We start from the raw sequence: 24,551 nt of genomic DNA on the forward strand, positions 1-24,551 counted from the left end.
ACCATATATAAGCAAAAATGAATTCAGAACAAATCATAGGTCTAAATTAAAATGCTAAAGCATTAATGCTTCCAGAATAAGATATAAAGTATATGTTGAGACCTCTGGGTTGGTGAAGTTCTTAGGAGAGATTCTCAATCATCATTAATTTATTAAAATTAATGTCTTACTAGATAAGGGTTATTCAAGAACTTGCTCTCTTATCTTTGCAATTTTTATTTAAAGGTGAAATTATTTGTAAATATGTTTATCAAAAAATACATCTAAAGTCAGTATGAAAAAAAATCCATGTATTTTACCTAATCAACAGAGATCATTATAAAGACAAGGTACTGCAGGAGGGGAAAAAAAAACAAGTGGTGTGAAGTCTTCAATTTTAAGTTGGTCTATTTTTCCTTGCAGTTCTATCAGTTTTTGCCTCATGTATTTTGATGCTCTGTTAAGTGCATACACAGTATTACTATATCTTCTAGAGAATTGGCCCCTTTAACGTGCTGTAATGCCTTCTCTTCATCCTTGATACATTTTCTTGTTCCGAAGTCTGCTTTGCCTGAATTAATATAGCGATTCCAGCTTTCTTTTGGTTAGTGTTAGCATGGATAGCTTTCTCTACCCCTTATTTGTGTCTTTATATTTAAAGTGGATTTCCTGCAGACAACACATAGTTGGGCCTTGTTTTTTTATCCACTGACACGCTCTCTTTTAATTGGTGTAGACGGTTCACACCATTTTTGTAATTGTTTTCTATTTGTTCCATTTGACTTTCATACTTACTTTTGAATATGTAATTTTGTATTCTCTGTCTTACAGCGACCTCCTTCAGATCCCTCAAACACTGGAGAGACCCTGCCTGGCATGCATTAAGTAACAGTAAAAAGGCTGCACACCAGCTCTGGAGGGATGCAGCGATTTAGGGCCCAACTGTGTAACACCTGAGAGCACAAGGTCTCTTTCTGCTTGGCGGGGTCCAAACTCCCCAGACACTGACAAACACTTCAGCCAATGAGAGCATTCCTTCAGACCAATTCTGAAGGCAGTGGGCGGGACTCCCTCCTGCCCTCCTGCGGGGCTCAGAGTAGGCGTGACTTACACGTTTGTTACCCGGCTGACTTGGCATCCGGCTGTGTTGCCACGACGACACTGGCTGGGTCGCCACAGACCGGGTTGGAAACTCTCGCTGCACGTTGAAGACCGTGTACCTGTGCAGGGATCGTTCGCGCTGGTTCAGTTTCCCAGGAATACATTTAACAGTAGGAATAACCGTGTTCTGTAGCCTTTTTACGCCCGAATTCATCCACCGGCGCCCCGATGCCATGGTCCGGAGCCCCACTCCGGTCTCTGTGTGCCCCCCTCGGCAGGCTCCGCCACTAGGAAGGGGTTTCACAAATTCGCAGGATACCCTGCGGCAAGCTACGAGCTCGGGCGGGGGGGGGGGGGGGCTGCAGGCTCCGCTTCTCCTGTGGGATGTTCATTGCATCGGTGCATTTATTTGCTGCCACTTATATTTACCTTAAAGGGGCTGGGGGCTGGGGGGCTTTGTCTAAAGGAAGCTTCCTGATCCACGCAGCTGTTTGCCATGAGGCTGTGGCCGGGGCAGGTCCCAGCCAGCAGTAACAAGGCTTTTGTCTTCTTTGCAGAGCTATGGGCAGCAAGAAGAAGGAAATTGCTCTGCAGGTAAGCCGCAAGGGGTGCTTGCTTGCTTCCAGCACTTGGTTGGGATTGGGGGACAAGGAAGACGGTGGGGAGCGGACAGTGCAATAGAAGTGATCTCCAGTTTGCTAGCAGTATCTAGAATATAGACCTCGGACCCCTAGTGATGACACATTTTTTCGTGCACTTAAATGTGAACAAACATAACATCGGGTTTGTTAAGCTCTTTACGCTTGTAGTGCTTATGCACCTTCCAAACCCTAATATGAGTTAAAATAAAACTACAAAAGCAAGAAAATATGGATCAACATAATTCAATGGGACATATTTTTTGTTTAACTATTACTTGCAACTTACTGCAAGAATATGATACAGGTTCTTGAGTTTTGGCATGCATCTGTAACTGTGCTCTCCGGAGACCCAGTTCTCTCATGACTGCTCTCTGCCATCATTCGCTTATTTGACAAGTACGCTTTGATATCTATGTGCTATGCATTCGTTATATAGATGGCCTTACTTCATTTGCGTCTCAGACAAGTCAATGGTAAGTCAGTGTCTATTCTCTTTTCCATGTCCAGGACAATAAGTAGAGCGTGGGTGATTTTAAAGTGATGGTAAAAACATGCAGGCATGGGCCCTGGAATTGGGAGGGAGTGCTTTGTCTTAGAGAGATCATTGGGATGATCTGTAATATGGGTACATTTTAAAGTACACTTTACAATGTCTCATAGTCAGCTCTGCCCTTCAGGATAAATGTTCAGGCTACCAGCACCCCCTGGAGAGTAGAGCAGCAGTGGTCTTGAGACACATGATTTCTCTTTCATCGTCCTCAGTGGTACCAGCCCTTTGCATGTGAATTTCGAAAGCTAGTGATTTAAAATGGGAGAAGGCAATGTCAGTCTAAGGATACCACACGGAGGGAGGGAGGGAGGAGCTTTGCACCGGAAGCCCAAAGAGTTGATGTAGTTCTTGATTCTTCTCTTAGCCAACTCTGGGACTGTGAATAAATCACATCACCTCTCTCAGCTATGTAAGTTCGCCCATCTATAGAATGAAGATGTTGGGTGAATCATCCCTTAGGGCCTTCCAGCCTGATGTTCTAGTAGTCTCGAGTTACAAAACTTTCCATCCGTCTATGTTCTGTCTGTAAATAAATTCTGAGCGCCTGGTCCTAGCACTTGTTGCGGCTTGAACGATTTCCTCAACCTCTCTGAGCCTCTATATGTTTTATGTAAACAGGAGCGATAATACATAACCTGCAGAGTTCTTGTGACAGATTCATTTAGACACTTCCAGGCTGGTCTGAACTCTGTCTGTGGCGGCTCTAAGATTTTTGCCTCAAATGATTATCTTGTGTCTATACCCTATATCCCCTTTGGGGCTAATAACAGTTTTTAGCATTGTTTTTCCATGTGTATTCCCCAGAGCTGTGAGTTTAATGCGATACTCAAAGTGCTCCCATCTGCTAAGGTAGGTGCAGACGGGGTGTGCACTGAGGCATCTATGTAAGCGTGTCTCTCTACCAGGTCGACTCCTTGAAAGCAATGCTCTAGGGTCTGCCAACCGAGGAACGCTTTCCTCTCTCTGGGTAAGACTACTTAGGGTTCCTTCTGTGACTGAGACACAAATTGCAAGCCATGCAGAGACAGTGTGGTCGAAAGGTGCCACACATTCCCCATCCATTCCCTAGCAAAGGTAGGGCTTAGTGGAGTCCAAATGCTCCCCATACTGTTCTGCTCCTGCCCTGCTCCTAGAAGGGAGATTCTTCCTTTGTCCAAAGGGTCTTGGACCCACTGCTGGTATGGCGTGGCTCACTCCCCCACAGGCGTGCTTCACAGAGGTTGGCCGCTGGCTGATGGCTGAGCCTCTGAAAGTGACACCTGTGAGAGACGGCGGTTTCCTCAGGACTATGGCTGTGAACCCAGAATGACATCAGTTCAACTCTCTTACCTCAATTAAGGCATCAAGACTTTTCTGCTTTTCCTTTTTTAAAAAAAAATCAAAACAAAAAAGTATGGAACCATGATTTCTTCAGAAAGATGGAGCTTTAATAGAGGAGTTGCAGATGTTACATGTTTCCAGCCCATTTAAAGGGACAAAGACCTTAGCATATCTATATTTAGAACAAGTGGTAATTATCATGGTCTTTTAATTTATAGAGTTGCAAAATAGCTCCCCACAAAAACTTACTAATTACAAAGGGAAAGAGAAGAATTTCACAGGCGAAGGGCCTGACAGACCACCTTAATCAAGTGATCACAGGGAGCATCAGCAGTAATGAGGCAGATGGAAATTGTGTGTCACCTGACAGGATGCAATGAGAAGAACACTCTTCTGCTTCTCTGACACTCCCACCAATTCCACCCAGCTCCAACCGATCCAACTAATTCCAACAAATCCAACCAACTTCAACCAGTTCCAACCAAGCCACCCAGCTCCGACCAATTCCAACCAGTTCCAACCAATCGAAATATGCACAGCCTGACTATAATCAGGAGGAAACATCAGACACACCCAAACCGAGGGACATTGTACAAAATAACTAGCATGTAGTCTTCAAAAGTGTCAAGGTCATGAAAATAAAAGAAAGACTGGAAACTATTCCAGACTGAAGAAGACTGATAAGAGACTTGGCAAATCTAGCACATGATTCTGATTAGAGCCTTTGCTTTCAGGATTTTATTGGGACAATTGGAAAACTTGAATGGAGTCTGAGGATTAGATAGTAATAATGTACCAGTGTTTATTTCCTGATTTTTATGGTTGTATTGTGGTTATGTAGGATAATATATTCAGGAATAGAGATATCAGGTTGGCAATTTACTTCAAATAATCCAAGGGAAAAATGTTCTTTATACGGTACTTGCAAATTTTTGTAAATTTGAAATTGTTTCAAAATAAAAACATTATACAAAAAATAAGCTACTTATAAAGAGGGATAATATGTATTTCTCCTTGAATTTAATTTTTGATGTAAACCAGAATACTTTGTAGATAGGAGAAGAATGTGAAGAAATGGCAATAAATATAACTTAATTATTTCTCATGTGGATGTTTGGATATATTTAACAAAAGATATGCAAAATGTATGTACAGGGGTGGGTGGATGGCTCAGTTGGCTAGAGTGCGAGCTCTTAACAACAAGGTTACCAGTTCAATTCCCACATGGGATGGAGGGCTGTGCCCCCTGAAACTAAAGATTGAAAATGGCAACTGGACTTGGAGCTGAGCTGCGCCCTCCACAACTAGATTGAAGGACAACGACTTGGAGCTGATGGGCGCTGGAGAAACACACTGTTCCCCAATATTCCCCAATAAAAAAATTAAAAAAAAAAGTATATACAAAACATTGCTGAGAAAATTAAGGAAGATTCAATAAATGATAAGAAACATCATATTCATGAACTGGAAGACTCAAGCTTGTTAATATTTCAATTTTTTTTCTAAATTGACCCATACAATCAATGCAATTCCAATTTTGCAAAAATTATCAAGCTGGTTCTAAAATGTATATGGAAATGCAAAGGACCTAGAATAGCCAAACAGTCTTGAAAAAGAACAAATATGGAGGCCTTACACTGCCTGATTCCAAGACTTATTGTAAAGCTACAGAAATCAAAATTGTATGGTACCGACATAAGGATAGATAAATAGATCAATTAAACAGAATATAATCTAAAATAAATCCATACTTACTCAATCGATTGGTTTTAACATAGGTGCCAAAGTAATTTAATGGGGAAATAAACTTTTTCAACAAACTTTGCAGAAACAACTGTACATCTGCATAGAAAAAAAAATAACCACAATCCTTCCTTTCCAACATACACAGAAATTAATTTCAGATGGATCAGAGACTTAAATGTGAAAGCTTAAATTATAAAGCTTTTTAAAATATTACTTTCAGGACTACAAAACAGCATAATGATTAGACACCCCTCACAGTGATAACCCCACCAAGTCTACTACCCCTCTGATACTGTACATAGCTATTACAATACCATTGACTATAAAGCTTTTAAAAGAAAATAGGAGAGTATCTTTGTGACTTTGAGGAAAGATTTTTTAGAAGCACATAAGAAACACTAACCATAAGACTAAAATTTAAATAATTAGACTTCATCAACATTAAAAATTTCTGTTCAACAAAAGACACTGTTAAAGAAATGAAGAGGCAAGCCATAGACTTAGAGAGAATATTTACAATACATATACCTGAAAAAGAACCTGTACCCAAAGTATATGAAAAAAACATCTATAATCTAATACAAAGGCCAACAATCCCATAAAGAAAATGAACAGACCAATGGGCACTTCTCAAAGAAGATATACGAATGGCTAATAAGCATGTTAAATAGTGTTCCACACTATTAGTCACCAGGGAAATGAACTTAAGCCACAATGAGATACCACTACATTACCATGAGTGTGGCTAAAATTAAAAAGACTGACATTAGCAAATGTTGGTGTGAATGTGGAGCAACCAGAACTTCTGTACTTTGCTGATGGAAGTTTAAAATGGTACAACTGGTTGAGGAAAAATGCTGGCAGTTTTATATTAAATTGAACATACATTTACCTTATGTCCCAGCAATTCCACTCCTAGATATTTACTGACCAAAGAGAAAGGGAAACAGAAACACAATTAAATTTAATAAGAATGTCCATAAGTCTGTATTCATAATAACCCCCAACTGGAAGTGACCCAACTGTCTAGCAAGCAAATTATGATATAGTCACACAATATAATATGCTCAGGAATTTTTTTAAAAATGGACTAATGACACTACACGGATGAATCCCAAAGATATGCTGATGAAAGAAGCCAGCACAAAATAATATGTTGTATTATTTCATTTATATGAAGTTTTAGAATAGGCAGAATGAATCTATTGTGACAGAAAGCAGGTCAGTGTTTACCTGGGACAGGGATGGGGGGGTGACTGGGAGAAGACATGAGGGAACCTTCTGAGGTGATGCAAATGTCCTGTATTGTGACAGGGGTGTGGTTAGAGAGGTGTATGCATTTGCCAAAACTCACTGAACTTAGTTCACTCTATAGAATTTATATCTTAATAAAATGTATAAAAAAAGAAAAAAACGAAAAAGTACGTTAAAACTTAATGTTGAGTGAAAACACAAATTATAAAAGGACGCCTACAGTATGTTACTATGTATGTGTATTTACAGGCGCAAAACAATTTTGCATATTGTTTTTGGACAAGTAACAAGCAAATATTATTTTCTTTAAAATGCTTGCGATTTTCTTAGGATAGTGGTTATTCCTGGGGAAGGAGACAGGAAGAGAGGAAAGGAGAAAAGAAGATTGGGGAAAGAGGACAGCTTGAGTTGTACTTGTAACTATTTCATTGAGAGAGAGAGAGAGAGAGAGAGAGAGAGAGAGAGAGATAGCTGGAGCAAGCAAATATATCTAATTTTCTCCTCATCAAGCCCTCAGTTAACACAGTGTTTGTTCCTCTTTGATGTTAGGTCAACATCAGCACCCAGGAGCTTTGGGAGGAAATGCTCAGTTCCAAAGGAGTAACTGGTAATTTAAGATACGTTTTTAGATCCATCCTTTTCAAAATTGCTAACTGACAGATTGAACCATGAAGAGAAAAAAGCGGCAGTGACCACCATTTTCCTATAACCTTGAGTTTCATGAATCAAGGACCAGGTGATTCCTTTGTACATATAGATCTGGCTTGAACATCTGTTGGTAAGTTCAGTCCAGAAAGCCAGTCCGTACTCACGGATAACAGGGTTCCCTTGTTTTAGAGCCAATTGTCATACTCAAGGGTTGTTTGGTGTTAAGGAACAGAACCCTCTTCTAATGACCTGAGGCACAACGGGGGAAGACATCGGAAGGAATATGGGGAGCTTGTGGAACTCAAGGGCTGGAAAGAGAGCCAGGCATCCTGCGGCATTGGAACCAGGGACTGCACTGTCCTTTGGGAAACAGCACAGCCATTATCGCTGGGCCTCCTCATCCCCTGTCCTCCATATATCAGTTATCTATTGCTGCGCAACAATTTAGCCCAAACCTTTAAAACAACAAACAGTCATTGTCCCCCAGTTTCTGTGGGCCCAGAATCCAGGTGTTGCTGAGCTGGGGGCATCTGACTTGTAGTCCCTCACCAGGCTGCATTTAAGGAGTAAGACAGGGAATATCAAGGCTCCACTAAGGTCAAATTTCTTTCCAAGCTTGGTCACGTGGCTTTGGCAGATCTTACAAGGTCATTTCCAAGTTCACTCATGTGACTATTGGCAGGATTCACTCCTTGCTGGCTGTTGGTCAGAAACATCAATTTCTCCATAAGGCTACTCACAATATGGTAACTTGTTTCTTCCCCTAGAGCAGGGCTTAGAGAGAGAGATGAAAAGCATAGTGTTTTTGTAACCTAATCTCAAATGACATCCCATCACTTTCGCCATATTCTATGTGTTAGGAGCCAGTCCCTAGGTCCCGCCCGCACTCTAGGGCAGGGCCATACACAAAGACAGGAATCATTGGAGGAATCTTAGAGGCTGCCAACCACACCCCAATCCCCCAGTACTGCTCTCTTTTCATTGACTCTAGATTTCTCTGGGCTCCATTTCTTCCTGTGTGTCTGCTCGGTTCTCCTCTCTATGAATACGCCAGCTCAGTCAGCTTGTATCTATCTGCCCTTATCTCTGCATTGCCACCACCCCTGTGACTTCAGCATTCAAGCCCCTCGCCTCCCCTCTCTCAGGACTCAAGTCGTCTTTCCAGCCCCAGAACCCACTGTTCCCTGAGCTCCAACCTTTTTCCTGAACATGCCACAAGTTTTCTCACATCTTCACTTTTATGCATGTGGTTCCCGCTACCTGGAATATCGTGGCCCCAGCACAACCTGTAGAAATCTTTCTCATTCCCAGGCCCAGCTCAAAAGCGGCCTCCCTGCAGGAAAACTTGCCTGAACCTCTGTGTGCTCATTTCACTCTGGGAGTCTTTAGAGCATTTGAGGGTGGGGGGACTCTGTCTCAAAGCCCCCCAGCACACACCCAGCTTGGTGTTCCCCGTCTGGGGGCTCTCTTGGCTTTTCCCATAGACCTGAAATCTTGTGGCATTGTCGTTTTCTTCTCCACCTGTTGCAGACTTGTCCAGGCCTAGGGCTGAGCAGGTGCTAAACAAACTCTGGTTGCATTGATCCAGTAATGTGGGTGGGAGTCTTGTAATTCTTCTACTACTAGAAGAATTACAAAAGCTTTTCTGATGGTGCCAAGTCTTAACTGTTGTGTCCATGTGTCTTGACTGGCAACTAGAACATGGCTCCAGGGCAAAACAACAATTTTACTTCTGAACAACAGTAAGAAAACTACCACCTCATCAGTTTTTGAGAATCTGCCACGTGCCAAGAACGCTGCATGACCATAGCTAACACCTAATTCAGGGGACTCTCTGCCAAGCCCTGCTCTAAGCTGTGCAAGGGCCTGTGGTGGCTGAAGGGGACCTTCTGCCCCTTCTCATCAGACGGCCTTGACGAAGACACGCTCTTCCCTCTTTCTAGAGCCAGCAGAAATTTTCTTCCAAAGTCAATCACCATCTTGGAAGTCTTGCCTTCTTCTGGCTCACTTTCATCGGCCTTCAAACATGCAATAGTTTATTCAGATTTACACACACACACACACACACACACACACACACACCCCTTTCATTTTCTCTGCCATTCCTTTTCTGCCAGGTGTCTTCTCTGTTTTGCTCCCTGTCTTTCAAACTCTTCATATACTTCCTCTCCAGCCCCTCACCCCCACCTCATAACCTTGTGAAGTGTGCCTTTGTCCATACCACTCCATGGAGAGCCAGGGCGTGCAAGAGGTGATGGGAAGCTGATCCAAATCACTAGGCTGAACTATCAATGCAAATCTTACATAGAGATTCCTAGCTAACTGGGTCCCAGTTCTTTTCACTGGGGCTTGAACCTGCTCTCCTGGGTGGGCCTGGGTGCAGGGTCTTCTTAAGTCTTCAAGGACTTTTCCCTGGCTTGACCCAAATGCCTCTCTCACCCATTACTCCGGTGTACTGAAATCCCCAAGTCCCTCAACTGTGAAGCTGTTCTCCTCAAAGAAGCCCAGAGCTTCATCCCATCCTGGGTGCTCAGGAGCCCAACTCCCTCTCCTGCCTCTGCTGGTGTGTGGGTGCCTTTGCGACCACTTGCTCAGATACTCTAGTTGGTACTGGAAACTCAGCGTGTCTAGAATCAAGCTCACTTTTCTCCCTCAAACACTCTCTCCCTGCCTCCACCCAGTTCTTTTTCTCTGCCAGGCTCAAAGGTGGGGTCCTTTCCACACCCACATGACTCTCACCCAGGCCTTTGCCTCCTTTTCAAAGTCTCAGGGATTCCTCCATTCTTTCCCTCCTGTCCAAGCTGCCACCGTGTCTGCCTTCCTCATCCCTCCCATACCCAGCTTGGTTCTCACTTTCTTTCTGCAAAACTATGCTGCTTGGCTGAACCAAGCAATATTCCTGAATGTGTTCATCTTTGCTTCTTTCTTGGAGTAGCTGAAAGAGCGGGGCTATGGCATCAGGCCAACCTGGGTTCAAAACTTGGTTTTACTGCTTGAGATTTTTTTTTTAACCTTGAATCAATTACTTCACCTCTTTGAACTTCAGTTTCCTCATCTCTATAGTGAGATAATAGTACACATATCATTTGTTTTTTGTTTGTTTTGTTTTAGAGAAAAGCCAAGTGCAGATGCCCTCTTCTAGCTCAATAAATATTAACGCCCTCTGCTTTCTAAAGTTGACTGTGAATCTTCATTGCCTAGGAAATGAGGATGAAACTCCTCCAAGCCTCATTCCACACTCCTCCAGTGGTCTCTGCCACCAGTGCCCACAGCCAGGCAGTCTGGTCCAGAACGCTGCCCAGGGCCCCTGGAGCCCCACCTGTGCCTGGCTGCCCATGCTTCCCATCTTGGCTTCCCGCTCTGCCCATCCGAGCCTGGCATTTTCCACAGTGCCCAGTGCAAGTCACCTTTCCACTGGGAAGCCTTCCTTCCCTAATTAGTACAGTACGGTGCTGCCAGAGTCTATGCTATTTTTAATAATGATCATTTATATTGTGTTTTATGAATAGTTCTCACATGATGTGAAAATTGTGAAGTGAATCTTCGAAAAATAAAATCACAAATGGCATGCTATGACATTTGGTGGGCCTGATAGTTTCTAGACAGTGTCTGTATTACCTCCCTGTGAGGTATTACCTCCCTGTGACTGCGCCATGCTAGCTGCTGAACAGAAATGCCCACCTCTGTGGATTGGGCACAATCTCCGAGTGTGGTGGTTTTTGGAGGACATCCTTCCTCTAACATGTGACCACGGGCGCATCACAAGTTAGCACTTGCTGTGTCTTCATGATCGTGCTGGGCAGGTCCCATATGTATCCAGCACACACGAGCTGGCCTAGCTTCCTTACAGGTGTCATGGTCGAGGGCAGACGAGAGAGGTTCCTTCACACTCCACACTCTGGCCATGGCACACTCCACAGATGGGGACCAAAGAAGAAAAAGGTATCCAAGTTTCCACCTAGGTGTCTATCAGGTTCACTTTCCAGGAAAATAGTGTGGATTGTATAGTGTAAATACAACTCTCCTTTACCCAAAGCAAGTGGCTTTTCATTCAGCAGGGGGAACGGTCAAAGCCGTGTTTATCATCAAAGTAGCAAAGAGTTGATTGTATGCTGACAGGTCACCTCCAGTGACTTCCTTTTAGAACAGATGGTTTCAGTCCAACTCAAAGATTTATTGAGGGCCACTTTGGGCCACTGGCCCTGAATGTAGCCTGAAAATTCCTTAGGCTAAAAGGGTCCATGTTAAGAAAATGATTTTTCATTATGTTTAGAATTCAGAACACGGAGTTGCTAAGAGTGAGGGACACCCGTGTTTCCATGCTTGCTCATAATCTGATGGGACAATAAGTTCCGGGAACCATTAGTAGCCCGCAAACATCCATCCATCCGAGAGGGTTAGAATGTGCAGGGATAAATTTGGCCTGAAGTGGTGGGCACTCATACTCACTGATTGTCCCTGCTTCCTGGTTCCACGCAGTTGTCGACGTCTATCAACGCTGGTGTGGCCCCTGCAAACCCGTGGTGAGCCTCTTCCAGAAGATGAGGATCGAGATTGGCCTGGACCTTCTGCATTTTGCATTGGTAAGACCCGCTCTTAGCAGCATGTCACCCAACACTGTAAAAGAAAATTAAACATTTAAAAACAGGAACAGGAAGTGTGAACTGCCTTTTTTTCAGCTCAGTGAAAGGGCATCAGCTGTGGAATTTTTTGTTATCAGTCTCGATGTTTCATAATTTCTCTAGAGATGAAGATTCCTCACTGACAGTCACTCTGGGCTGGGGCAGTCTCTGGAGGCTGAATACAGGGACAGAATACGTGTCACCCCGGGGCATATGCTCCTTCTTGGCTCAGGAACACTGGGGAACTCTGACGTTTCACTTTCAGAACGCAGGGTTTCAAAATTTCTATCCTCTGCTTCTGAAGGGGAACTTCTAGCAAACATTTACTTGGATTAATGTATGGAAATGGGAATACATTCTGGAGTGAGCAAGTGACACTTGATATGCTGCCCAGGTTGGAGGTTCATAGACGGAACACAGGAGAAAACAGACATTACGTGAATCTCTCAACAAGCTTGACTTAAGGACTTTGCTCTTCCTCCCTTGGGAGTCAGTTTTGACGCTTCTGTGGAGTGTATGGAGGAAATGCCTGGACGGGGGATTCGTTATGTCCATGTATGGCGTTTCTCAGACACTGAAGGCAGTCGGAAGACCTTCTGTGGCTGCAGTCATGGCAGCAGTAGGATGTTAGACATTGGAGCTGCCCATACTGGAGGAGTAATTGTGTGGGGAGCAGAAGGAACCAGGCTTCCTCCTCATTTTATTCTTCAAAAAGTACATTGCCAACAATTTTTGCCCAAATGTTGACAGGACAGTTGTTATGATCCTGATGAAAAAACAAGAGAAGGAGAATCATGAGAGCATGCCAAAGCTTCACCTGGGGAGGGCAGGCATGGTGTATGTGTGTGATCTGTAGTGTAGGGTGTGTGTGTGATGTGTGGTATGCATGTGGGTCTGTGAGTAAGTGTGTATAGGGTATGTGTGTGCATATGGTCTGTTACGTGAATCTCTCAACAAGCTTGACTTAAGGACTTTGCTCTTTCTCCCTTGGGAGTCAGTTTTGACGCTTCTGTGGAGTGTATGGAGGAAATGCCTGGACGGGGGACTCGTTATGTGGTCTGTGTGGTGTGTATGTATGGTGTGTGCTATGTGTGTGTGTGACGTGTAGTGTATGGTGTGTGTGTGTGTGTGTGTGTGTGTTATCCCATGCAGTTCTCCTGCCATCATGCCCCTGTCCCCTCTGTGCCCCAGGGTCCTGCTGACAGCTTGTTTTCTCTAGGCAGAGGCAGACTGTCTTGATGTCCTCGAAAAATACCGCGGGAGGTGTGAGCCAACCTTTCTGTTTTACGCAGTAAGTACATTTTCAGACTCAGAACTATTTGATGGTTGCAAGTCATTAGAGTTCAGATAGATGAGTCTCACTGGCATTAATTCTCACTGAGAGTCACCAAAGAGCCTCACTGATTCAAAGAAGTGATGTGGTTTTCTCCTTGCTGTCTTTATTTTGGCTAAAGACAGTGCCCTGAAGGCATGGTAATGCAGGCCCCTGCCTGGGATGGTGGCCTGAGGTCACTGCTTGCAGGCGGAGAGCTGGGGGTGACACAGCTCCTGGGTCACTCTGTGCTTGGGCGACTTTCCTGACTGGCTGTGCAGAACAGGGCTGCTCCTTGTGTCTCACACACTCCTGACTGAGGAGGTGTCATGCTCAGAGCAGGTGTCGAGCTTTCTATCCTTTGCTCCGCAGAGGGGAATTTCCAGCAAACAGGAATTCTCCTTTGTGGGGAGGACAAGCTCTGCGTTCACCTTTATGGATTCATAAAACATGAAGATATGTTTATAGGAAGTCAGAAAAGAGAGGGACTAATGAAGAAGGCCACGTAGTTCAGTGTTTGAAGCTAGTCTGGATGTCTCTGGGTGTGACATCGTGCTCTGGCTCCACGAAACCTCAGGGCTGACTGTCACACCTGGCTTCCTAGGTTTCGGTCACCTGCCAGGCCCTGAAGGCAAATGACTGATATGTGCCTCCTGGTCTGGTCCAGCCCCCTCATCATACCTCAGGGAGACGGGGCCCTACCCCCAACCCCAACGCCCAGGTCTCCTGATAGCCAGGCCCCAGTTGTTTACTTTAGAAACCTTTGCCCTTCTGCCCCCAGCACTGCAAGTATTATAAATTGGAAGCATATCAAACAATGATAAAACATTGTTTGAGCCTTGGGTTTTGGTAGGGAGACCAAACGGTTATATGATGAAACGTGGGTGGAGGTGGGAAGTAGAAATGGGAAGGAATTGAGATGAACACGTCCTACAGCTAAACTGCCATGGGGCACAGTTGCAGAAAAGGGAGCAGTACACAGTGGTTTGGTTGCTTGAGCCCGTAGTGATCAAAGCAGCATCATAATTGTCTGTGTTGGAACATATGCCCGGGCAACAGGCTCCATCACACTCTCAGCCTGTGGTGGTCCACTGAGGGGTGGGAGGGAAATGGAGGAGAACCCACTCCAGGTAACTTCTCCCTCTCCGGATTGCTCCTTTGTGAGTAATATGCAGAGACTGCTGGAAAAGTTGAAGCAGGACACTCAGCATCACCCCAAACACCACCTCCACCTGACCACCCGAGTCGGAGTTGGGAATCGAGTTTTGCCCAGAACCCCAAGCGTCCTGTACACTCCCCCTATTAAAGCAATGATCTTACTCTGTTGTAATTGTTTCTCTGCCTACTGGGCTCCCCATTCACTCACTCACTATGTCTTTCCACGGTCAGTGTTCCTATTCTTTGCCTCTGACTGGTGCTTGGCAGAGTAAGTGCTCAATAGATACTTGTTGAGTGAATGAACCATGGACAGGCCACACTTGGTCACTCAAACATCGTATGCCCTGTCCCTCCCTTAACTAACTCCCAGTTGCCCTGAAGGAAGTTTTGAAAGGAGGGGCATGGGGTAGAAGGCAGAGAAGGGGACGGAGGCTGTGGGCCTGGGGTTGACCTTGACCTCAGGCACACTGCTAAACAAAGCTCTTGGACACTCTCGCTGGCTCTTGAAAGAGATTAATATCTGGCAAGAAGGTTTCATGAGGCTTCAGCAACACGTTGTATTCCAGGGAGGAGAACTGGTGGCTGTGGTTAGAGGAGCAAATGCCCCACTGCTGCAGAAAACTATCCTAGACCAGCTGGAGGCCGAAAAGAAGGTGTTGGCCGAAGGCAGAGAACGGAAAGTGGTAAGGAGGTCACTTCTGCAAGCAGCAAACTCACAGGTCTGCTCCCAGGGCAAGGCCAGCCATTCCTGCCCCTGCCCCATGAATTTTCCCAAAGCTGTCAGCTGGAAGCTTCAATCAATGACCACCCAGGTCCTCACTGAGAGTCCAGGGGAGAGCAAGTGCTATGGTCACCATGACGTGTATGCATTTTGAAGCTTTCTTTTCAAAAGTCACCCCCTTCATCCAGAACGTGTTAACTTCTTTTATCCATTTCCCTTGCATCTCCTACTTTAACTGGTAATGGGTTTCTGGATCACTGACAATGAATTCAGAGATGAAAATAAAGTCATGGAATCACATAGTGGGTAGGAGAACTCCAACCTCAGGGTGAAATCTCTCCTGGTGACTCGTCATCCTCACTTCCCATTCCTGAAAATTTTACTTGGGGTCGCAGAGGGTTCACGTCTTGAATTTAGAAATTAAGCTCTGTCATGACCATGAGAAGTAGGGTCGGCATGGTTTGTTATTTTGGTAAACTGTTTCCATGATAACATAGACAACGAATTGGCTGCCTTTGAAAAGTTAGGTAGAGAGAGGTATTTCCTGGTGCTTTGAGCATCTGCCAAACAAACCTTAACATTGTTCAGGGTTCATTGTTCAAGTTTTCATATTCAATTCCAAATAGCAAAGCCTGTTTTTACAGAATGGATTAGAATCAGACCACATTTGTCCCTCAGAAAACTGGCAATGTCCCCCCGAAAAGACAATCACAAATGCTTGTGCCTCCTCCAGGGGAAAACGAGCTCTCTCTTTACTTCCCTGCGCTGTGTAGCCAGTCACTCAATAGTTCCTTGCATTTCAACTCGTCCTTTGTCTTCTTGCCAACTCTCTACTTTGTCTCCCTTTTTTTTTTTAATTTTTTTTTTAAATTAATTTTATTGGGGTGACAATTGTTAGTAAATTTACATAGATTTCAGGTGTACAATTCTGTATTACATCGTCTATAAATCCCATTGTGTGTTCACCACCCAGAGTCAGTTCTCCTTCCATCACCATATATTTGATCCCCTTTACCCTCATCACCCACCCCCCACCCCCTTACCCTCTGGTAACCACTAAATTATTGTCTGTGTCTATGAGTTTTTGTTTCTCATTTGTTTGTCTTGTTCTTTTTGGTTTATATACCACATATCAGTGAAATCATAGGGTTCTCTGCTTTTTCTGTCTGACTTATTTCACTTAGCATTATTCTCTCGAGATCCATCCATGTTATCACAAATGCTCCTATATCATCTTTCCTTAACGCCGAATAGTATTCCATTGTGTATATGTACCACAACTTCTTTATCCATTCATCTATCGAAGGACATTTTGGTTGTTTCCATGTCTTGGCCACCGTAAACAAAGCTGCAATGAACATTGGCGTACACGTGTCTCTATAGAGAAATGCTTTTATATTTTTGGGGTAAATACCCAGGAGAGCGATTGCTGGGTCATATGGTAATTCTATTCGTAATTTCTTGAGGAACCTCCACACTGCCTTCCATAGCGGCTGCACTCGATGCTTGCGAAAACAGGCAGAATCTAATCCTTCAGATCAGCAGGGATTTCCTTGTCTTTGAACACCCTCCTCCCACCTTCAACCAGCTACAAGAAAGGATCTTGCAGTTTCCAAGACTGATAACCCTGACCTTCTTTTGTTGTTCTGTATTTTGGGCCTTTACTTTTTTGGTTTCTGGAGGTTTTGGAAGGTCTCTGTGGTAACTATAATTAGCTAACTACTTTCTGTTCATGACCAATTCGTACTAGATTAAAGATGAGGCTCTTTCTGATGAAGACGAACGTTTTTCCCACCAAAAGGACGATGGTGAAGAGGAAGATGTGGGTGAGTGCAGAACTAACAAGCAGGGCAAAAAGGCAAAGCCGACTCAGGTTTGATATGGTTTGAAAAAAATATATATGTGAGTAATCAATGTATTGAGCAATCTGAACTCTGGGAAGATTCACCGTAAAACATTTTGTCCCCAGTCACCTGACTTCAAACAGTGTCAGATCTCCCTTCTGTCCTTTATTGGCATTTGGGGCACTTTTCACAGCTTTCTGATCATGTTAAAATATAACAAGTGTGACTTTCATGGCAATTCCCACACATCAGGAAAAGCTCCACTTAATAAAATGAAAGGTAGTGACATTAATAATGTAAAGTAATGATGCTGGTGTTTCCTTAGTCCTTATCTGAGCTAAGGAGCTCAAGTTTCTTTCTTTCACCTTTTTTCCTCCTGAAGTGTCAGAATGTCAGCTGTACTGAGCACCTTCCCCCCTCACAGCCCTGCACCCTCTTCCTCTTCCTCCCCAAGTATCAGCTCGCGGATTCTACACTCTGGGCATCACAGTTCTCCCTGAACTAGCAGTTCTCCCCTGGACTAGGAGAAGAACTTGACTTGACAGTGTGAAGAGAAGCCAGAAGTCAGCCAGGTCGTTGCCGGGAAGAAGGGAAGGTCACGAGAAACCAGGGACACCAGGACTAAGTTCAGGAACCAAGATGGAAAGAGAAGGAAGAGTCTGATTATTGCATGAAGTAGAAAGGCCGTTTGTGTGTAGATAACGAGGACTGTTTTGAGTTGGATTCTAATGAGGAAAGAGGCCCAGTTTAGGAAAGCAAGAAGCTTCAAGTGTGAAAAGAACAATCATCGACTTGGCTTCCATGGGAAACACTGGTCGCTACCTTTTGGAGTTATCTCCTCTTTCTGCCCTCCCCCATTATTTCTTCTTAAATCAAATCTCTCCACCTAGAAAACAACAAAACCCTGCCCTTGCCCTGAGCCTTCCTCTCCCCCATGCTGAGCTTCGGAACTTCATGCATACTGCTGGGGCCACCCCACCTGCTGCTCCTGCCCTGACCTGCTGATCTGGCCTGTGTGCCCGCTTCTCCCTGAATTGGTGCTCACCGGGGCACCAGTGACCTCCTCTGTGCCAAATCCAACGGGCAATTTCCAGTTATATATCCGACAGCATCTTTCTGCAGATGTGGGTGATGTCAAAATGTCTTCCTTCTCAAAACGCTCTTCTCTCTTGGTTTCGTGATCTTTCTCATTTTTCCTTCTACGTCTCTGACTTCTTCTCAGCCTCCCCTCCACTGGCTTTTTTTCTTTTGCTCCCTTTTCAAGCTGGAGTTCTACGGGCCCTGCTCTGGCCTCTTCTCTTCTCATCCTACTCCTGTAGCTGGTCTCACTCATTGGTGAATTTATAAGGAAATTTACTGTATGTGTCCTTTAAAATCTAAGTGTTCACAGGATGTTAGAACTAGTACTCAAAGAAAAATGGATAGATTTGTTGCTGCAAACGATTTACACATTTTTAAGATTTTCAGAGGCAGATACTGTGAAGTTTCATTGCAACACAACTGATGTAGAAGCTGAGAACAGAATATAGTCTATGGGGATAGAGAATCTGTGGGGAGTGTAGGTAGCTCACCAAGGCCAAGTTCGTACAGACAGGAATACATCACTGACTGGCCACTGGGCTCCCTACAGCTCCTGCGGGCCTGAGCAGACTACAGTCATGTGGCACCTTCCTCAACGCCACAGCTGATTGGACCTATGGACTCCAACCAAATGACAGCCGGTCAGTAGAATGGTCAGTGAGCTATGACTGGTGCTTTGGCTCCAAACAACGAGCTGACCCATTGGTCTTCTCTCAGGAGAATCTGAACTAAGTCAGAGAAGACCGAAGTTGCAGTTTGGTCGTATGTGCTGGCTGGGCTGCAGAGTCATGTAGACTCAGGGCCTAGGACAGCCATTATTGGCCACATGGAAAGTTAAAAAGAAGCATTGGCAAAGGAGTCAGTAGAGTGAGAGGAGAACACAGTAGACAGCAGTTAGAGGCCACGGATCATGAGAGGGTGTGGCCTACATTGCCTCTGTGCCAGCTCCCCACCTCCTCCCCCTGCATACCAACTCTTTCAGTTGTTTATGGGTTTCTGTTCCTGAGTAGTGTTTGATCTCCTTCCCATCCTCCCCCCCCAAAACCCCTCTTCCCAGGTTTGTGTCCCTTGTATGTCTCTGTCCCTTCCAGCCAGGTTGAGGTTAAGGTCTGGAGCCTGACCCATGCCTCCACTAGAGTCCATGTCTGCAGGGACACAATCAGGAGCCCAGGCAGGGGAACCCTGGGAGCTGTGGGCAGAGGGCTGCGTGGTCCCTGTGGACGGCCTCCTGAGAGCCTCAAAGATGGGTGCTGGGAGCCCAGCATCTGACAGCACCATTCTCGGCTTATTGCAGTCTCATCAGAGAAGTCCTGCACCTTGGCAATCATTAAACCAGACGCCGTGGCCCATGGAAAGACTGACGAGATTGTCATGAAGGTAAGAGACACCACAATTACCCTATGCATTGTCCTCGTGTCTCCTCTGGTGGAAAAAACGGGTGGGGCATCGTGCAGCAGTGTCCTAGTGGGAAGAGAAGGCTTCTAAGGAGTTTGAACCAAAATTCCACTTAAGTAAACCCAAAATCTTAAATCTCAGTGGGACAGATATGATGACGATGAGGATATTCACTGCTTTTAATATTGCCTTTTCCATTGTCTTTTACTTTCCAACACATTTAAATGTGAATTTAGGCTGGATTACATTTTCAGAATATGCATGTGTGTATATATATTCCACAGATCCAGGAAGCTGGGTTTGACATCTTAACAAATGAAGAGAGAACCATGACAGAGGCAGAAATGCGACTCTTCTACCAACACAGGGTTGGAGAGGTCAGCTCACCTGCTCCCATACACCCAACACATTCATTCCTTTTTTCTCGCCAATGTTAATGTTTATAGGTTGATACTAGTTTGGGAGAAATGAGAGTATTATGAAGAATGAGAATATGAACAGCAAGTGAATTGTGAATTTGCTCTCAGAATGATTGTAGGTGGTATCAGGTAAAAGTACTTTGGTTGCAAGGAAGAGATTTTGACTCTAAAGTAATGGAACAAGTAATATATTGGAACAATACTCCAGAACTCCCAGAATTCACCGAAGGAAGAGAATTGAAGGGCGGTGAACAGAAGATGTTGGGGAGAAGAACCAAGACAGTTTTAGGGATCTCAGGAGCAAAACCTTAGGTGCTGCCACGGGAGAACTGAGGTTCAGCCACTGTCCCTTTGCACTTGCTTATGACTCACCTCCCGGGAGGGAGGGTCTGGTTAGCCTAGCTTGGGTCACAGCCCCACCGCTCAGGTGAGGTGTGTGTATGGGGGTGGGGGTGGGGAGGAATAGGCCTCACGGTTGTCAGTCAGACAAGGACCAAGTGGAATGGGGAAGGGCTGTTCCCCAAAGGGAAACCAGAGTGCTGTTACATGAAGAAAGGGGAAGGGTTACAAGGCTCTGTAATAAAAGTCTTAACTACATCCCACCTCTCTTATCCAGCATCCACATGATTTCCATACATGTGGTCTTTCAAATGCCCCTACCTAATTTGTTATAATCTCATGTTCAACCCAAAATGAGTCAACTCAAAGTCTCTAACCTGTATATGGGTTCTCTGGTCGTGAGGCAGCACCACCCCCTGCCTCGGTCCCTCCCCAGGCACGCTGGCGGGTGGCAAGGCTGCTCACGGATCTCTCCCATCCTGTGGGTGGGGTGGGCCCACTGACCCTCTGCGGGCCCGGGCCCAGGCCCAGGCCCCCGCCCTGGGTCCCTCTCCCCTTCCTGTTCCAGGAGGCATTTGAGAAGCTGGTACATCACATGTGCAGTGGACCAAGCCACCTCCTGATCCTCACGAGGACTGAGGGCACCGAGGACGTTGTCACCGCCTGGCAAACCCTCATGGGACCCTGTGACCCTGATGTGGCAAGGAGGGACCAGCCTGACAGGTGATGTCACCAGCTGTGGTTTTTTCATTGATCTCGAAACCTGAATCCAAGGAAGTGGAGAGCCCTGCTCGATGCTCAGCCTGGAATCCTGGGTAACACCGAGGGCTCTCTGACGGCCAGGAAGCCCCCTCTTTCTTATACATTTGGGGAGACCTTGACATCGTCACCGTCTGCGCCAGGCCCCAGCCCTTTGCAGCGTGCCTCCTACCTGCCTCTGTGCTGTCTCCTTCCTCCTTTGCCCTCTTCTGACGGCCGCTGCTGGACCCGGTCCTCACTGGTTGCTCTGGAGCCAGGGCCCATAGTGTGGTCCCAGGACCACTTGTAACACTCACCCAGGAAATACAGATTCAGGGCCCTACCCAGGCCTGCCAAGGCAGAGATTCTGGGTGAGGCCTGGGAATATGCATGGCAGACTCAACTCCCCCGCCTACGCCCCACCCAGGGTGTCCCGAGCATTAGGGCCCTGGTCTGTGTCCAGCGCTAGGCTGCTTTGGGCTGTTCCTTGCCCCCATGCGTTATCTAGCCTGGCACCACCAATGCCAAATCCACTGTGTCTTTCCTTTGAAGATGAGAGAGGCCCAGCCAACAGGAAAGAAACGAGTAAGAAGCCAAGTAACTGAGGTTGAACCATGTAGTTTGTAGGGGGCCAAGAACATTCATGTATGAGGCAGCGGAGACTAGTGAAAGAGCCCAGTGCTCAGATCTTAGGTTACTGCACACTCAGGTAAGTCCTTTCTCTGAGCCTCAGTTCTCTCGTCTGTAGAACAGGGATATGAGCACCTATCATGGGAAGCCGTACATTGTCATGGTTAAGAGCACAGCTTTCAGAATCCCTTTTCTTCCTCTTACTGTGTGACTTTGGTCCAAGCTTTAATCTCTCTGTGCTTCAATTTCCTCATCTGAAAAAATGGAGATTGTAATAGGACCTGCCCCAGATACTGATGAGGATTAAACGAGCACATACATATGAAGCACTTAGGACAGTGCTTGACACACAGGAAGTCCTAGCAGTATTAGGATAGTATTATATTACGGGGTTACTGGGGGATTAACTATGCAAACTTATGTCGAATCCTTGGTGGTTGTAACATCAACAAAATGGCAGCTCCTGGGCTTACACTGTGACTCGTATCTTTATACTGGGGCTCATGACAGAGTATCCCTCCCTGGGCGGTGGAGCAAATGAAATAACAGCACGTATGTGAAGCACTAGCAACGTGCCCAGAACACCGCCAGGAGGGGATGAATGTCAGCCACTATCATCCTGGCTGTTTTCTTGGCATTTCCAACAAAGAGAAAGCATTTTACAGAAATGCAGGGTGCTGATTGGTCGTTGATGACCATGTTGCCAGAGAGCAAAACATTTCTTTTGCAAATCAAACAATTGTGTCTTGTACATTTTGCCAATGTTCCCAGTCTCCGCGCTCAGTACGGCACAGAAATGCCCTTTAATGCGGTCCATGGAAGCCGGGATAGAGAAGACGCCAGCCGAGAACTGGCTTTGCTCTTCCCCAGTTTTAAGTTTTCAGACCAAGCTCCAGAAGTCGCTCAGGGTAAGTCGTCGAGGTAGGTTTGTTCTTTAGTGAATCTGGAATGAGTGTGTGGGGGACTGACAATAACTATGTGGTAACGAAGCCTTCAATCAAATGAGGTCCTTTTCAGACGACAGGAGCCATTATATAACTTCAGTAGCAGTCCTAATTTGTTTTGCATGTTCATAGAGTCAGAGAGTTGCTTTTTAATACCTCATTTTTGCTGCATTTCTACTTTGGAGCCGTATTTTCGTTGCAAAGTTACTTGGCATTTTCCTGTGGAAACCACTGGGAAAATGTAATGTTTGGAAGCCTACAGCAAAGCCATTCAGAGGCCAGGTGTCACTCCCTCACTTCCTCTGTGCTCTGTGCACCCCATGCTAAGCCCTTGGTGGGGTAGCTGAGAAACAGAGGGGCCCTCTGCCTGGAGCCTGCAGCGTCCCTCATGTCCCTGAGCCTCCACATTTTGGGAAAAGCATGCTGGGTCATCAGCTCTGAATCCGGGTGAAAAAGCCAAGATGTTCAGAGGGCATGTTACTCACCCCATTCCACAAGTGGGAGACCCAGGCCTGGCCCACGCTGCTCCCGTAGCCCAGGTACACTCCTCCGGTGTGAGCCTGAGCTGAGGTGGAAGGGGCTAGGGGGTGAACATCCTAGGAAAAGCAAAGGGCATGACGGGGGATTCTCGGGAGAAGGCTGTATGCAGATCTGAAATGGTAATACCTTGTCTCCCTCCATGTTTGGGTTTTAACCAATGTGTTTACCTAAGTGTTTGGTACGTTCATGGTCTCTTCAGATCTGAATCCAGCCAAGTACGAGTAGGTGGTGCAAAGACCAGGTGAGGTGGGATGGCAGTGTACCCGTGCTGGCCCTTGTTTAATCCTTGCTGCTGTCTACTGCCTGCTGCCCACTGAGGGCCAAGCTGACTGCGATGGCGTGTAGGGAAGTGAGAACTTGTGGAAAGCACCAAGTTAACACTTCCAAGTGTTTGCTGTGGTTCTTCAAAGCCATTCCCCTGCTTGGAAGAACTTTCTCACTGTGGTGACAGTGGCTCTGCTAGGGCCCGCTTGCCGCTGGGGAGCTGCCCTCAGAGAAGGCCCACAGTGCATTTCCTTATGTGCCCAGGGTCATGGGACATCATCCTTTGAGGGGGTGGGGTGGGGTTTAATTGGAAATAAATAGGTGTAACCCAGGAACAAGTTTGGGGAACAAATGGGGTGAGGAATACTCACCAGGGTCATTGAGAAGAGGGCTGGGAGATCATCAGGCTGACTTTTGGGCCTCAGGTGATAATGAGCACAGGACAGTTCCAGAAGGGTTTGAGCCCATTTATTCTCACACCCTGGGGATAAATGCACAGCCTCCCACCGGCATGACTCTGAAGCAGCTTCAGTGGGGTGCTGATGTTCTGCCCATTTGTTTGACACGTCCCGCCCAGCAGTTTTTCCTCTGAGGGGCCAGGGCCGGGGTCAGGGGCCAAGGGAACTGGAGACACAGAATCTGAGTTTGAATCCTGGATCCACCAGCTGAAGAGTCTCCGGAAAGGAACTTCCCTCTTCTGAGCCCCCTCTGTGAAATGAGGATGACGCACCCACGATAGCCCCGTAATACTTCTGTAAGAATCACCTTCCTCATAGGCTGTGGTGAAGGTGAAAGGAGACAAAGGATGTCAAGTTCTTAGTGCCTGAATGTGCCTGACACACATTCAGTGCTCAACAAATGTTCCACATTCTCCTTAATCCTTTAATTCCTAGTCTGCAGCACACATATTAGGATCTCTCTTTGCTGTCCCTTCCACCCTGACCCGACTTTATCGTCTGCGATGTAATTAGATCCCCTTTTCCTGGTCCTTTGTGGACGGTGCATGGGACAGGGCTGTTTCAGAAGTGCTACAAAAGAGCTGTCGTTCCACAGGCCACGAGATGGAAGGAGCCACGGGCCCCACCCAGGTGCTTTGCTCCCCCGAAGACGCGAATTGAGATGGTGGCGCCGCCTTCCAGAGCATGTGATGGGGCGAGGTTACGACATGTCAGTACACTTGTGCCTGCTGCCTACAAGGAAACCTCTAGCTGTCGACCTTACTATCTTTTATGGCCAATAAACATATATACTTTCCTGCCTTAGTAAGTAATATATAGAACACATACTTTTTTTTTTGCTATCTCTG

The 24,551-nt window shown here is 45.8% G+C and overlaps 1 protein-coding gene across 1 annotated transcript; it reads left to right on the forward strand.

Annotated features, from left to right (window-relative positions):
* The first annotated feature begins 1,112 nt into the window (after window positions 1–1,112).
* Window positions 1,113–24,505, forward strand: NME9 (NME/NM23 family member 9). The gene is made up of 12 exons (XM_081073125.1): window positions 1,113–1,250; window positions 1,638–1,674; window positions 7,141–7,198; window positions 11,719–11,822; window positions 13,081–13,152; window positions 14,898–15,014; window positions 16,803–16,878; window positions 19,271–19,353; window positions 19,656–19,748; window positions 20,698–20,852; window positions 22,269–22,405; window positions 24,299–24,505. Exons 2-12 carry the CDS (start codon window positions 1,642–1,644, stop codon window positions 24,361–24,363), a joined length of 993 nt encoding a protein of 330 aa, XP_080929251.1. The 5' UTR covers window positions 1,113–1,250; window positions 1,638–1,641; the 3' UTR covers window positions 24,364–24,505.
* The last annotated feature ends 46 nt before the right edge of the window (window positions 24,506–24,551 follow it).

This window comes from Rhinolophus hipposideros (genome assembly GCF_964194185.1).
Source record: "Rhinolophus hipposideros genome assembly, chromosome: 14".
Lineage (NCBI taxonomy): Eukaryota > Metazoa > Chordata > Mammalia > Chiroptera > Rhinolophidae > Rhinolophus > Rhinolophus hipposideros.